The sequence below is a fragment of the Oncorhynchus gorbuscha genome, linkage group LG10 (assembly GCF_021184085.1).
Source record: "Oncorhynchus gorbuscha isolate QuinsamMale2020 ecotype Even-year linkage group LG10, OgorEven_v1.0, whole genome shotgun sequence".
NCBI classification, from domain to species: Eukaryota; Metazoa; Chordata; class Actinopteri; order Salmoniformes; family Salmonidae; genus Oncorhynchus; species Oncorhynchus gorbuscha.
This window is the reverse complement of record NC_060182.1, coordinates 91,211,576-91,226,781: the sequence shown is the minus strand read 5'-3', so window position 1 is coordinate 91,226,781 and position 15,206 is coordinate 91,211,576. Positions and strand designations below refer to the sequence as shown.

General features: G+C 43.1%; 2 protein-coding genes across 6 annotated transcripts in view; one reads left to right on the top strand and one right to left on the bottom strand.

Annotated features, from left to right (window-relative positions):
• Positions 1–15,206, top strand: part of LOC124046732 (neurexin-3a-like) — a 707,599-nt gene that overhangs the window by 289,151 nt on the left and 403,242 nt on the right. For all 3 annotated transcript variants that reach the window (XM_046367446.1, XM_046367444.1, XM_046367445.1), the window contains one exon: positions 9,584–9,703. In XM_046367446.1, the coding sequence (XP_046223402.1) occupies positions 9,584–9,703 (120 nt within the window). The remainder of the gene's footprint in view (positions 1–9,583; positions 9,704–15,206) is intronic.
• On the bottom strand, positions 5–2,581 carry LOC124046744. Of its 3 annotated transcripts, XM_046367465.1 has the most exons (9): positions 2,198–2,581; positions 1,245–1,315; positions 981–1,157; positions 829–890; positions 657–746; positions 528–569; positions 286–459; positions 171–206; positions 6–72 (listed from the first exon to the last, which is right to left on the bottom strand). In XM_046367465.1, the coding sequence occupies exons 1-8, from the start codon at positions 2,353–2,355 to the stop codon at positions 171–173; spliced, it is 810 nt and encodes a 269-aa protein (XP_046223421.1). In that variant the 5' UTR covers positions 2,356–2,581; the 3' UTR covers positions 6–72. The 3 variants fall into 3 exon arrangements, with proteins under 3 accessions (XP_046223422.1, XP_046223423.1, XP_046223421.1); XM_046367466.1 differs by lacking the exon at positions 528–569 and having other exon boundaries at positions 5–206; XM_046367467.1 differs by lacking the exon at positions 1,245–1,315 and having other exon boundaries at positions 5–206; positions 2,198–2,335.

Genomic DNA, 15,206 nt, shown 5'->3' with positions numbered 1-15,206 from the left:
CCAAACCTGGTGCTGGGGGGGGTGGGCAAAAGAGGGCGATGCCTTATAACGATGACTTGGTTGTACTGATTGCTGGGAAAATAAAAAAAACCTTAGAAAGATGCCACCGTCCTGTGTGCTCACAATAAGAGCTCATATGTCATGGCTCACTTGACTTTACGAGAATATACCTAATTTTTATTTTGAGCTGTGTCATCTTCTTGGAGCTGGGGGAGGAAATACAAATAATGATTAATACATGTGTGTTCCAGTTAGCATACAGTGTACATTGAAGGCATATCTCACCTCCCTCTCAAGGTTTTTTATTTCAAGGTCCAGTTTCCTAATTGTCCTCTTTTTTATTTCGGACTCCAGTGCAAGATTTTCCATCTTTTTCTTCTTGTACTGAATGTCTATGTCTGCCAGTTCTATTTGGCGCCGGAGGTGGTTGCCATACAACTTTCTGATAGCTTGTGAGCTCTGTGAACACAATACAATTAGCACAGCTGGAATTTGGCAGGATGTGGTGTCCTTTTATTAATACGCACTATGTTGCCAGGCTGGTTTTCCCACTGTATAGCATCTGGGTCCTGTAAAAGAAATGAGATTTTTTGATTTTGATGAGGACTCCTCACCATTGTAGAGTAAATAGTACTTTCACAGTCTTACCATGATACCTCATGCCTTCTGGAATCCAGAGAGATGGTCTCCTCCTCATCATCATCGTCTCCATCATGTGCTGTTGCTGCTGCACTGGGGCCTTCACCCTATCACATTTAATCGGATTCATATTGAAGCTAGTAGACAAGACATGCCAGGCCTACAGTATGCCTTTGATGGAGTACTCACTGGATCAGCATCGTCTGGTGCTTGTGCTGGTGGCTCTAACAGGAACACAGTGCTGCCAGACACTGCAAGGCAATAGGTAAACCAAAGTCAGACAGTCCAAATTGATTCAATATGAATGTGGTTGTATCCCATGTAGAGATGGAAGGACATACCTTGAATGAAACGGGTGGCATCTTGGGAGGAACCTATGCTCGTCTCTTTCCCCCCAGGGATCCCCTCTAAGACGGGCCTGCCTTTATTTAGCTCCAAGGCCATGTCCTCTGCTGGGGTAAGGTCAGCCTTTGGTGACACACCACCCGTGCCTTGTCTGTGGGTATTCTTTTTCACTGCTAAAACAGTACAGACAATGTGTGAGCAGGCACCTTCTGGGTACAATATATGCTTGTGCTTTGTTAAATATTAGTCAGGGACCATACCATTCTGCAGAATGTTCTTGTATTTGATTTTGACCTGCTGCCATGTCCGTTTTGGCCCGTTCATGTTTAATCTACACACACACACACACACACACACATTTAATGGAGTCACACTGCAAAAAATTACTTGGTATTTTTGTCTTGTTTTCAGTAAAAATATTTTTAAAAAAAAACTTAAATAAAGATGTATTTTCTTGATTTGCTAAATGACCTAGCAAAATAAGTATAGTTTAGACAAAAAATATAAACTTTAAGTAAATGTGTGCTTAAAACAAGCAAATAAAAAATCTGTCAATATAATAAAAATTCTCTTGAAATAAGTTTACTTTTTCCATAAACACTTAATTTTAGAAAAGTTCTCGTTTCACTGGCAGATTTTTTTGCTTATTTTCCTAGGTAATTTTGCTCAAGAAAATATTCAAGATGTTTTTTAGATATTTTTTTTTTACTGAAAACAAGACAAAAATACTAAGTAAGAAAGACATTTTTGCAGTGCAGTGAGCAACCGACCTTGGGTCCTTTGAAAGGCGCTATATAAATTAAAGTGATTATTATTATAGCTCATCTATTTATTCAATTAAATTTGATTTATATAGCACTTTTCACAATTGTTTCATTCTGTCAAAGCAGCTTTACATTAATGAAAGCAGGAGAAACACAAAAAAAACGGTGGACAACATAAGAAGCAGAGTACAACGGCTAAGATTAAACCGTACTGAGCGTAGTAACGTTAAATAATAATGTAAGGCTTTAATAATAATTTATCATAGCTTTATACAGTGTGATGGACTTACTTTACACAATTTCACTCATATCTGCAGTGCATTTCAATTAAAAATTTAACCGTTTCATAATTACAGTACAACTGCGTTTTTGGAGATGTGAATTAAATATTTGAATTGTAATTGTGATGTTTCAGCGGAGCGGTGAGTGTGCAATTGTGCACTACTTACGCATTCAGGCGGTCTGCAATACTTTGCCACGCTTTTTCTCTTTGCTTTATCACTGTGGCGGTGTTGCCTTTCTTCTTAATTATATCTTTTACCTCCTCGTATGCCTCCATGAGGATTTGTGCTTCCGACGGGGAAAAGTACGCGGCTCTAGTTGCCATGGTAAATCAGTTCATCTGTGATCTGTGGCGGGGTCTATTTGAGTGAGCCGTGAGCGCGCACCTATCCAGGATTGGTTTCACCTGGCTTAATGAATCCGTGTCTGCTCATCCTGGCTTGGTCTTTGTGCAACCAATTAAGCCTGGACGCACATGTTTTGGCTTCATTGAGCTCAGCTGAGTCATTTATCCCGGATGTCTTAATTCTACTTTTGTGCAACAGGCCCCAGGTTTCAAGTTGAAAAAAAAACAGACAGCATTAATGGTCCCGAAGTACTTAGTAGTAGCAACCTATTGGCTACAAGGTCAAAACATCCAAACAGCTTAATCTTTGCTGACTGTTGTAATTTAATGTAAAAGTACACTGTTTGATCCCCAATTTAAAACTGCATGACAATATTATATTTCAACTGTCATTTTGATTTGTGATTGGTTGTGAATAGGGTAGGCTCGTGTGACCATGTTATTCGCACCACTTGTATTTATCTCAGCGCTAAGGCGCCTAATTAAAGATGGCTAATTATTCATGTTCAGATGAGAGCTCGCATGCGATAGTGCTTCTTTACACTCACGCTTTAACAAGTCAGTAAAGATGCTTATTTTGCCCCACAAAAAAAAACACGGATTAGTTTGTAACTTTACTACCTTAACTCACCAGTTTGAGGGACTTCATGTTGGTTGTCACTAGTTACCACAACCAGAGTCATATTTATAGTTAAAGATTATTTATATTACTACAATTTCTCTTCTTTAACATAGCAAGTGTAAAAGAAACGACTGAAACTAGATCCCCGTTCAAGCAATTCAGTAAATGTGGAGGAGGAGTTTTGCCTCCTTTGCAAAACCAGAATTTGCTTCTCAGGCTCTCATTCCGTTTCCCGGTAGTTTGGAACTCGGCAGAGGCTACCTTAACCACACCGCTAGCCTTATGCCTGAACCTCACCTTAAATGAAAACCAAAACGCTAAATCATTTGTTTTCCTGAATTATATAGTCAATTTAGCTTTTTTTTGTGGCTGTGGTAACTAGTCAATAGGGAACAGGTCTACTTGGCATAGATTAGTGTAATCGAAGACAACCCTCACTAGATGGCGCCGATGCCTCAGTTCATAGGTGGATGGAAGAGTTGGGGGACTGAACTGCAGGCCCGGGGGAAACACTAGGTCAACTGTCTAATAAAACAATGTTATGTGTTTTCACTGTCTATCCTTGTGTCTGACGTCATCCTTGAATCATCTTGTGTCGTTTGTCCTCATCCCTTCATGATAAAACATATTCATACTAACCTTTGTGTTCTCATCATTCTTGAGCAGCAATTGTCCCATTATGCTTTGGGTAGACTAATACATTTAAAAAATTATGTAAATAAATACCTAATTAAGATTGATTGAATACATTCCAATTCATATGCAGGTTTCAATGCAGATGTCTGTATGTTATTTCTTGTTGAATTTCCACGTAAATATGACTGTTTTTAACAAAGTGCTTCGGAATAATGTGTAATGACTGAACAGGTCAACATGTAGCTAAACCGATTGTCCAGAGCCCATGCTAATACATTTGTTGAAGTAACACACATACAATTTGTAAGTCACTCTGGATAAGAGCGTCTGCTAAATGACTTAAATGTAAATGTTAAATGTGTGGCTCCATAGGTTCATCATCTCCCATTCATATCCATTTTCATCGTTTTCGCTGTACTGTCCCCATCTATTTCATCAGTCCCTTATTTTTGGTTGTCATGGTAGCATAGCCCTGACCCCTGACCCCTTCCTTAGAGAAGTTAAGGGGCATGTCCCTGCTAGTAAAGGGCTGGCTTTATTAACCCGACAATCATTGGCCACCTACTAACCTTGTTTTATCGTTTTTCACTTTCTGTTCTTCTTCTCTAACAAAGTCCGTTTCACCAAAGCTGACCTACAAGGTAGAAGGTTCAAATTCCATTCTGAGCTTGTAATGTCATGTGTCACCACTCACTAGAAGAAGAAAAAATACCTTGGCTTAAAGGTACCTTAAGCAAGATGACATCATCGTACAGAGTGGGGTGACTTCCTGCTTACAGAAAACAACAACTGAATTTTGGCCTCAAGGTAGGGCACAAACAGAGCAAATCCAATAGCAATCTTGGCTGATTTAAACTCTGATAGTGTTGGCGGTAAATCAGAAAGTCTTCAAGCTATGTTTGATGATGTCACCTTTAAGCACAATAGACAGCAAACATCGCCAGGCATTGAAATATTTTTTTTTGCAGCTGGCTATGTGCTTGTTATAAAATGGTTCACTTCGGGAGAATGGTAGGTAGGGGCTCCAAGTCCTACGGCGTACCCTGGCTTTGCCTCGCCGGGAGGCCTGCAGGTGCGCAGGTAGGCAGGCGAGCGGGCGGGCAGGGGCAGGTAGGAGGTAGGGAGGCAGACAGCCGGGCAGGGAGGCAGGCAGGCAGGAGACAGGCAGGGAAGAAGACTGGCAGGCGGGCAGGCAGGTGTGCAGGGAAGGAGACAGACTAATAATTGGGATGGAAAGCTTTTGCATGAATAAACATTAGCCACCTGTATGATGACAGAGCATTCAGAAAGTATTCAGAACCCTTGACTTTTTCCACATTTTGTTGCTTTACAGCCTTATTCTAAAATTGATTTAAAAAAATACATGTTCAGCAAACTACGCACAATACCCTATAATGACATATTTGCAAATGTATTAAAAATAAAAAACAGAAATACCTTATTTATATAAGTTTGGAATGAGACTCTAAATTGAGCTCAGGTGTATCCTGTTTCCAGTGATCATCCTTGAGATGTTTCTACAACTTCATTCGAGTCCACCTGTGGTAAGTTCAATTGATTGGGCATGATTTCGAAAGGCACACACTTGTCTATATATGATCCCACAATTGACAGTGCATGACAGAGCAAAAACCAAGCCATGAGGTCGAAGGAATTGTCCGTAGAGCTCTGAGACAGGATTGTGCCGAGGCACAGATCTGGGGAATGGTACCAAAACATTTATGTAACATTGAAGGTCCCTAAGAACAAAGTTACTTCTATGATTCGTAAATGAAAGAAGTTTGGAACCACCAAGACTCTTCCTAGTGTTTGCCGCCCAGCCAAACTGAGCAATTGGGGGAGAAGGACCTTGGTTTCGGAGATGACCAAGAACCCAATGGTCACTCTGACATTGCTCTAGAGTTCCTCTGTGGGGATGGGAGAAACTTACAGAAGGGCAACCATCTCTGTAGTATTCCACCAATCAGGCCTTTATGTTAGAGTGAAGAGATTAAAGCCACTCCTCAGTAAAAGGCACATGACAGCCCGCTTGGAGTTTACCAAAAGGCACGCAAAGACTCTCAGACCATGAGAAACAATAATCTCTGGTCTGATGAAACCAAGATTGAACTCTTTGGCCTGAATGCCAAGCGTCACATCTGGAGGAAACCTGGCATCCCTACGGTGAAGCATGGTGGTGGCAGCATCATGCTGTGGGGATATTTTTCTGCGGCAAGGACTGGGAGAAAAGTCATGATTGAGGCAAAGATGAACCGAGCAAAGTACAGAGAGATCCCTAATGAAAACCTGATCCAGAGGGCTCAGGACCTCAGACTGGGGAGAAGGTTCACCTTCCAACAGGATAACGACCCTAAGAACACAGCCAAGACAACGCAGGAGTGGCTTCAGGACAAGTCTCTGAATTTCCTTGAGTAGCCCAGCCAGAGCCCGGACTTGAACCTGATCGAACATCTCTGGAGAGACCTGAAAATAGCTGTGCAGCGAATCTCCCCATCCAACCTGACAGAGCTTGAGAGAATCTGCAGAGAAGAATTGGAGAAACTCCCCAAATACAGGTATGCCAAGCTTGTAGCTTAGCTTGTAGACTCGAGGTTGTAATCACTGCAAAAGGTGCTTCAACAAAGTACTGAGTAAATTGTCTGAAAACGTACTTATTTTATATTTAATACATTTGCAAACATTTCTAAAAAACAGTTTTTGCTTTGTCATTATAGAGTATTGTGTGTAGATTGATGAGGGGAAAAAACTATTTGATTGATTTTAGAATAAGGCTGTAACATAACAAAATGTTGAAAAAGTCAAAGGGTCTGAATACTCTCCGAAAACACTCTATGTCTGCAGATCTTGTTTTTCGGTATCGGGCTGTGTATGTCTTGGCATAGTTGCTGAGGAATCTGCTAAGTCTTGCGCATTGGGTCGACACACACACACACACACACACACACACACACACACACACACACACACACACACACACACACACACACACACACACACACACACACACACACACACACACACACACACACACACACACACCCTGAAAGACACACACACACACACACATCCTGAAAGGCACACACACGATCCCCCCCCCCCTTTCAAATGCTTTTAGGCCTGGAGTGTGGAAGCCCCCCTGATAGGCCAGTGTGATTAGTACGCTAATTAAAAGGACGGTCGACCTAAGTTAAATTTGAGATTCCGACAGTTTGACAGACAGTTTCATTAGAATGCGAGAGCAGCCTGCCATCTGTGCAGGAGACTGATGGATGGTGATCTAGAGAAGTCATGGCTTTCATGTCCATATCCAAAGTCCACTCCGAGGGGATTTAAGACTTATTTATTTTAGAAATAAAGATTCCCACCCAGATGAAGAAAGAGATATCTACTGACTTAGCTGAGTGGGAATGTGTTCAGGAAGATGAATACAGTAGCACATTCTACAGAGAACACGGACACACACACACACACACACACACACGCACACACGCGGTAGATGAATGTCAGTCTGGCTATATGAGCACATTCAGCAGAACAAGCACACACACACACACACACACACACACACACACACACACACACACACACACACACACACACACACACACACACACACACACACACACACACACACACACACACACACACACACACACACACACACACACACACACACACACACACACACACACACACACACACACACACACACACACACACAGTAGATGAATGCAGTCTGGCTAGATGAGCACATTCAGCAGAGCTCTATCTCTTCCAACTTAATAAAGCATGTCCCATGTCCCACCAGGACAGATGAAAGTGTGTCTTTAGTGTTCAGGAACATTGACCTCTTCTTCACTCTTCTTCGCTTGCAGCTTGTATTATTGTAATGACATTACGGACATATTTCAGGTTACTTTGGCACATGTAGAAGAAGAAACAAACAGGAAGTGAATCATTTTATCGTGTATAAATCTTTCCCCACATGGTTTTCCATTTCTGGTGGGAATATTGTCCCGATATTTTACTGGATTGGGTTTTTGCACTGCTGTACAGTAGACTGCACTTCCTCTTAAAAACGCGGGATGAGTCTGGGTGGTGTTGAGTCTCAAGTCCTCATTTGGTCTACGTTTCCTTCCACACAGATGTATCCTCCGATATTCCCTCGCTTACTCCCTTTTCACAGAACTGGAAAGGGACTGACACAGTTGCCTCGGTTCTGTGAATGGGGAGTGGACGAGGGCAGAGGGGTAAGGGAACATCTTTTCTGGAATGAAACACAACCCTGGACTGAACTGGACACCACCACAACCAACATTTATATAGCAAAAGTACATATCCTATGTGCACCACTTTGCTATAAAATGTTTTGTCTCGTGATCCTCTTTCTGTTGCACTGGGTCATCTTCTCCAGTGTCTCTGTATGTAGACTGGTCTAGGACAGCGCAGGGGGTTGGGGGAAGGGAGGATGGGAGAGCTTACACCCGGGTCACACTTCATATTAACTTCTGGTGGCTCTAAAACTGTGTGTTTACATGGGGCTGACATGAACGGGCATAACGGAACTACCATGTGTAGTTACATCCAGTATGTATGCATTGTATAAGGTTATGCTTTGACAAACATATTTGTCTGCTGCAAAATAAACTCTCAATAACATCACATAATCTTTACAACCAAAAAAAGTGTTATAATCATTGTAACTTCTATTGAACAACATGGACCAACACTGTAGACTGTGTAGAGTAAGTACTTATCATGTTATTACTCAGTTATAACCATGTACATACAGTTCTAGAGACACTCAATATGACAGTACGTGACCCTAGTCTAGTTAGTTTGTCTGACTCCACCAGTTGTCTCTCATCAACCAGTCATGTTGTCAACACATCCAGCACCCTGTTCAATGTCTGCTCACACTAAACGTCTTACTAAAGTCTACTTGGAGGGAATGCCGTGTGTCTTTCAGTTTGGTGTACTTCTACGGTACAATAACAACTCTGGAATTCATGTAATGTACTAACCTGACTAATGCATGGCCCACTGACGTGCTCTCACACCTCTGCATGGCACCTGTTGGAGGAGCTGTTGGGGAGCGAGCGCTCAGACCTGTACCCTGGTACCACATGGCTCTGCTCTGTCACCTGTACCCTGGTACCACATGGCTCTGCTCTGCCACCTGTACCCTGGTACCACATGGCTCTGCTCTGCCACCTGTACCCTGATACCACATGGCTCTGCTCTGCCACCTGTACCCTGGTACCACATGGCTCTGCTCTGCCACCTGTACCCTGGTATCACATGGCTCTGCTCTGCCACCTGTACCCTGGTACCACATGGCTCTGCTCTGTCACCTGTACCCTGGTATCACATGGCTCTGCCACCTGTACCCTGGTACCACATGGCTCTGCTCTGCCACCTGTACCCTGGTACCACATGGCTCTGCTCTGCCACCTGTACCCTGGTATCACATGGCTCTGCCACCTGTACCCTGGTATCACATGGCTCTGCCACCTGTACCCTGGTACCACATGGCTCTGCCACCTGTACCCTGGTACCACATGGCTCTTCTCTGCCACCTGTACCCTGGTACCACATAGCTCTGCTCTGCCACCTGTACCCTGGTACCACATAGCTCTGCCACCTATACCCTGGTACCACATGGCTCTGCTCTGCCACCTACAGGTCCCAGCACCACCTGTACCCTGGTATCACATGGCTCTGCCACCTGTACCCTGGTACCACATGGCTCTGCCACCTGTACCCTGGTACCACATGGCTCTGCCACCTGTACCCTGGTACCAAATGGCTCTGCCACCTGTACCCTGGTACCACATGGCTCTGCCACCTGTACCCTGGTACCACATGGCTCTGCCACCTGTACCCTGGTATCACATGACTCTGCCACCTGTACCCTGGTATCACATGGCTCTGCTCTGCCACCTACAGGTCCCAGCACCACCTGTCAGGAGGACTCATGTACCAACATGGGCGTCTGTATCCAGCAGTGGGAGAACTACACCTGCGACTGCTCCATGACCTCCTTCACCGGCACGCGGTGCAATGATCGTGAGTACTGTTTATTGTCTATCTATACACACAAAAAGTGCACAGAAACACACATATGCGCACACACACATGCACACACACACACACACATGCACACATGCACACACACACACACATGCACACACGCACACATGCACACACATGCACATGCACATGCGCACACACACACACACACACACACACACACACACACACACACACACACACACACACACACACACACACACACACACACACACACACACACACACACACACACACACACACACACACACACACACAAAGATGCACACACTTTGAAGACCCCTCTGAAGACGTCTAAAGGTAATCGCTGTCTGTTTCCTTTCTGAGGTGTTTTAATAGATGTTACAGCCACTAGGGGGCGCTAGAGACATTCCTTCATATTCTGACTGAAAGGGCTCCATTCAATTAAGTCCACATTTACACAGTAATCCGAGACATTTAATGGAAACTATTCCTAACCAAGATGTCCTCTGCCTCAGCTGACCTTTCACCTGACCCTATAAAACATCCAATGTGATTTAATCCAGCCTTAAATCTCCTTAGATAATAGCACACTATAGATTCCTCTAAGACTTGGAAACTTTAGCTTTTTTGAGTTCCTGTAAACATCAAGTAGTTTACATTTTCATTGACCTGCTTGAAAACATCAATTTATCCATTAAAGACTAGAGGGATCGGCAGGGTAGTCTAGTGGTTAGAGCTTTGTGGTTAGAGCTTTGTGGTTAGAGTGTTGGACTAATAACCGGAAGGTTGCAAGTTCAAGCCCCCGAGCTGACAAGGTACAAATCTGTCGTTCTGCCCCTGAACAGGCAGTTAACCCACTGTTCCTAGGCCGTCATTGAAAATAAGAATTTGTTCTTAACTGACTTGCCTAGTTAATTCTTATTTTCAATGACAGGCTACCCTGCCGCCCCAATGCTTTAGACACTAAAATTAATCCTGCTGCCTTGTTTGTGGACCTGTGAAATTCATTTGATACTGTTTGTTGATCATGGTATTTTTCTGAACAAATTATTTTTGTTTTTACCTGGGTCAAACAACTCCTCGTGGTTTCATGATTATCTTAGTAACAGAACTTAGGCCTTCGTGATTGATGGGGTCAGAATTTCAAGAAGTACATAAAGGTGTTCCGCAGGTGTCGATACTAGGAACCGTTCTCTTCACTATTTACATAAACGCTATTGCTCAATCTGTTAGTCTCTAGTCAGCAGGAAGCAGATGTTGTCTCTCTCTAGTCATCAGGAAACAAATGTTGTCTCTCTCTAGTCAGCAGGAAGTAGATGTTGTCTCTCTCTAGTCAGCAGGAAGTAGATGTTGTCTCTCTCTAGTCAGCAGAAAACAAATGTTGTCTCTCTCTAGTCAGCAGGAAACAAATGTTGTCTCTAGTCAGCAGGAAGTAGATGTTGTCTCTCTCTAGTCAGCAGGAAACAGATGTTGTCTCTCTCTAGTCAGCAGAAAACAGATGTTGTCTCTCTCTAGTCAGCAGGAAGTAGATGTTGTCTCTCTCTAGTCAGCAGGAAGTAGATGTTGTCTCTCTCTAGTCAGCAGAAAACAGATGTTGTCTCTCTCTAGTCAGCAGAAAACAGATGTTGTCTCTCTCTAGTCAGCAGGAAACATATGTTGTCTCTCTCTAGTCAGCAGGAAGTAGATGTTGTCTCTCTCTAGTCAGCAGGAAACAGATCCAGTAAACCTTTCTACCTGTTCTTGATTACAGTGTTATTAATTATCAAAGTGCAGCTGCCACGACTCTCTCTGCCACAAACCCCTGTATGCTGTTTATCATAGCGGCCTTCGTTTTATCACAGGATACGCAGTCGAAAAATAGAGAAACACACCTTCACCGTGGCAATTTCCAGGACGAGACGTTCCCACGGAAGTCCGGGGGTCACTGACCCCAGGAGAGGTGTGATGGCTGATTAAAACTTGAAATGATGAAATTAATTTTACTGTGTGATTTCAATTGTAATATATATATAATTATATAATTATTATTATATAATATATATAATATAATATAATTGTCGTGTTGGGTTTGTTTCAAGAGCTGCACATATGTCTTATTCCATTGTATGATTTCTGGTTGATGTTTGTTTAAAGTGAATCTCATTCAACTATTACAATGCACCTGCAACAAAGAGAGCTCAGATGTGCGAGTGCCCTTTGAATTTTAAAGTGACTGGACTGAAAATGAATGTTGGATTGACAGGTTATCAGGCACATCCCTGTTGTCCGGTCATACCATTCAAATTTAGTGGATTAGATTAGAATCTGGGTTTGCTGACAGAGGCTTCAGACCGCTGACAGAGGCTTCAGACCGCTGACAGAGGCTTCAGACCGCTGACAGAGGCTTCAGACCGCTGACAGAGGCTTCAGACCGCTGACAGAGGCTTCAGACCGCTGACAGAGGCTTCAGACCGCTGACAGAGGCTTCAGACCGCTGACAGAGGCTTTAGACCGCTGACAGAGGATGTTTTATAATGAAGGATGTGTTGTTTTAATTGACTGTGTTGTTCATCTTAATGTGTATATTGGCTATATTTATGTTGAACTATTCTGTTGTATGAGCTTGTTTTTAAATTGTGCAGGGCTGATTTGTAAAAGAGACTTTAGTCTCAGTATGACTTCACTGTTTCTCTCTCTATCTCTCCCTCTCCCTCTCCCTCTCCCTCTCCCTCTCCCTCTCCCTCCCTCTCTCCCTCTCTCTCTCCCTCTCCCTCTCTCCCTCTCTCCCTCTCTCCCTCTCTCCCTCTCTCCCTCTCTCCCTCTCCCTCTCAACGTCAGTCCTATTAACATTGTCGGCAGTAAGGCAGAGACATGGTTATAGGTGATTGGCCCTTCTCTTGGCCCCCCTGTTGGCCCCCCGGTTGGCCCCCCGGTTGCCCCCCCTGTTGGCCCCCTGTTGTATTTCCACCAACGGAGCCGCTGAGTCCAAAGCACGTTATTGGAGATATGGAGTGACTTAATTTAAAAAACACATGGAGTGACTTAATTTAAAAAACGCATGGAGTGACTTAATTGAAATAACACATGGAGTGACTTAATTTAAATAACACATGTAATTAATTTAAATAACACATGGAGTGACTTAATTTAAATAACACATGGAGTGACTTAATTTAAATAACACATGGAGTGACTTAATTTAAATAACACATGGAGTGACTTAATTTAAATAACACATGCAGTGACTTAATTTAAATAACACATGGAGTGACTTAATTTAAATAACACATGGAGTGACTTAATTTAAATAACACAAGGAGTGACTTAATTTAAATAACACATGGAGTGACTTAATTTAAATAACACATGGAGTGACTTAATTTAAATAACACATGGAGTGACTTAATTTAAATAACACATGTAGTGACTTAATTTAAATAACACATGGAGTGACTTAATTTAAATAACACATGGAGTGACTTAATTTAAATAACACATGGAGAGTAATGGTTGTTTCAGGTCTGTCAATAATATATCTGTCTTTCCCTGCGCCCTCCGCTCTATTGGATAAGACGGGAAATTACAGAGAATGGCAGGAAGACAACTGCTGTTGGGCCCACACACACACACACGAAAACACACACACACGAAAACACACACACACGAAAACACACACACGAAAACACACACACGAAAACACACACACGAACACGCACGAAAACACACACACACATTCTCAGTTGCACAACATATAAATAGTAAAAGGTAACAGAGGCCATTCTGTGGGTCTGGATCAATAGCGTGATTATTGACAGGCAGATCTTCTGAATGTTGACCTCTATATGAATTGAGTGTGTAGTGGTGATTTTAGAGCACACGTGTGTGTGTGTGTGCGTGGATCTGCGTGTGCGTGTGTTTGTAGGTGTGTGTGTGCGTATCTGCGTGTACATGTGTGTGTGTGTGTGTGTGTGTGTGTGTGTGTGTGTGTGTGTGTGTGTGTGTGTGTGTGTGTGTGTGTGTGTCTGTGTGCGTGTGCCAGTTTGTGTGTGTCTGCATGTGTGTGTGTGTGTGTGTGTGTGTGTGTGTGTGTGTGTTTGGCTGATCCATTGATCTGAAGATCTATGACAGTGACTAATGGAATCTAGTGACCCAATTAATTCTTATTTATTTTCTAGTTCTAGGACTCAAAATGGTCCCAATTATTTTAGTTATTGTGCCACCACAGTATATCACCACCAGGTGGCAGTAGTGGATCTTCCCTTCTGAGGGAGAACTGGGAATAGAACCAGAGAATTCCAGCTGGAGAGAAATTAAACTAACTCTCCTCTCCTCCCTCCCACAGGCTTATGCCTATATTAGTAATTCTGCCTGAAATCCACTAGATCAACTGACACGTTTTTCCACATTTTGACTTGTTTTTATTTCTTAGCCTAGATAGAACAATGGGCTTTCTCTTATTGTCACGCCCTGATCTGGTTCACCTGTCCTTGTGATAGTCTCCACCCCCTCCAGGTGTCGCTGTTCTTCCCCAGTGTATTTATCCCTGTGTTTCCTGTCTCTCTGTGCCAGTTCGTCTTGTATGTTTCCAAGTCAACCAGGGGTTTCCCGTTCTCCTGCTTTTTGGATTCTCCTTATTCTAGTCCTCCCGGTTTTTGATCCTTGCCTGTTTTCTGAACTCTGTACCCGCCTGCCTGACCATGAGCTTGTCTGCCACTCTGTACCCTCCTGCCTGACCATTCTGCCTGCCTTGACCACGAGCCTGTCTGCCACTCTGTACCTCCTGGACTCTGATCTGGTTTTGACCTTTTTGGCTGTCCTCGACCATTCTCTTACCTACCCCTTTGGATTAATAAACATTGTAAGACTCCAACCATCTGCCTCCTGTGTCTGCATCTGGGTCTCACCTTGTGCCTTGATACATATATTTTATAGATTTAATTAATATATGTTGTATTCATAATGCACCTGTATAGACAGCAGTACTTTGTCAGAAAAATGACATCTTAGTTTATGTTGCATGAGCCATTTCTTATTTGTGTACACTGAGGGGAATGCAATATAACATTGACATTTTCTTCTGGATAGATTCATACTTTATCTATAGCCATTTTGAAATCCATACGGCTTTCTTTACCTGGTAGTAAAACTCTCATACTGTAGAAACTCGCTTCATGTTGTCTTTATTACATCAGAGGTGTGGCTGTAACAGCTAATCAGACAGAGACCTGGAGGATGGAAGGAGATGTGACTGTAACAGACAATCAGACAGAGACCTGGAGGATGGAAGGAGATGTGACTGTAACAGACAATCAGACAGAGACCTGGAGGATGGAATGAGATGTGACTGTAACAGACAATCAGACAGAGACCTGGAGGATGGAAGGAGGTGTGGCTGTAACAGACAATCAGACAGAGACCTGGAGGATGGAAGGAGATGTGGCTGTAACAGCTAATCAGACAGAGACCTGGAGGATGGAAGGAGGTGTGGCTGTAACAGCTAATCAGACAGAGACCTGGAGGATGGAAGGAGATGTGA

Bases quoted from the DNA above. Each gene is read 5' to 3' on its own strand.
- LOC124046744 (XM_046367465.1), bottom strand. From the start codon at position 2,355: ATGGCAACTAGAGCCGCGTACTTTTCCCCGTCGGAAGCACAAATCCTC. The intron at 1,316-2,197 runs GTAAGTAGTGCA...GTGTGTGTGTAG, and splicing joins ATTGCAGACCGCCTGAATGC to ATTAAACATGAACGGGCCAA. The intron at 570-656 runs GTATCATGGTAA...TTTCTTTTACAG, and splicing joins TGGATTCCAGAAGGCATGAG to GACCCAGATGCTATACAGTG.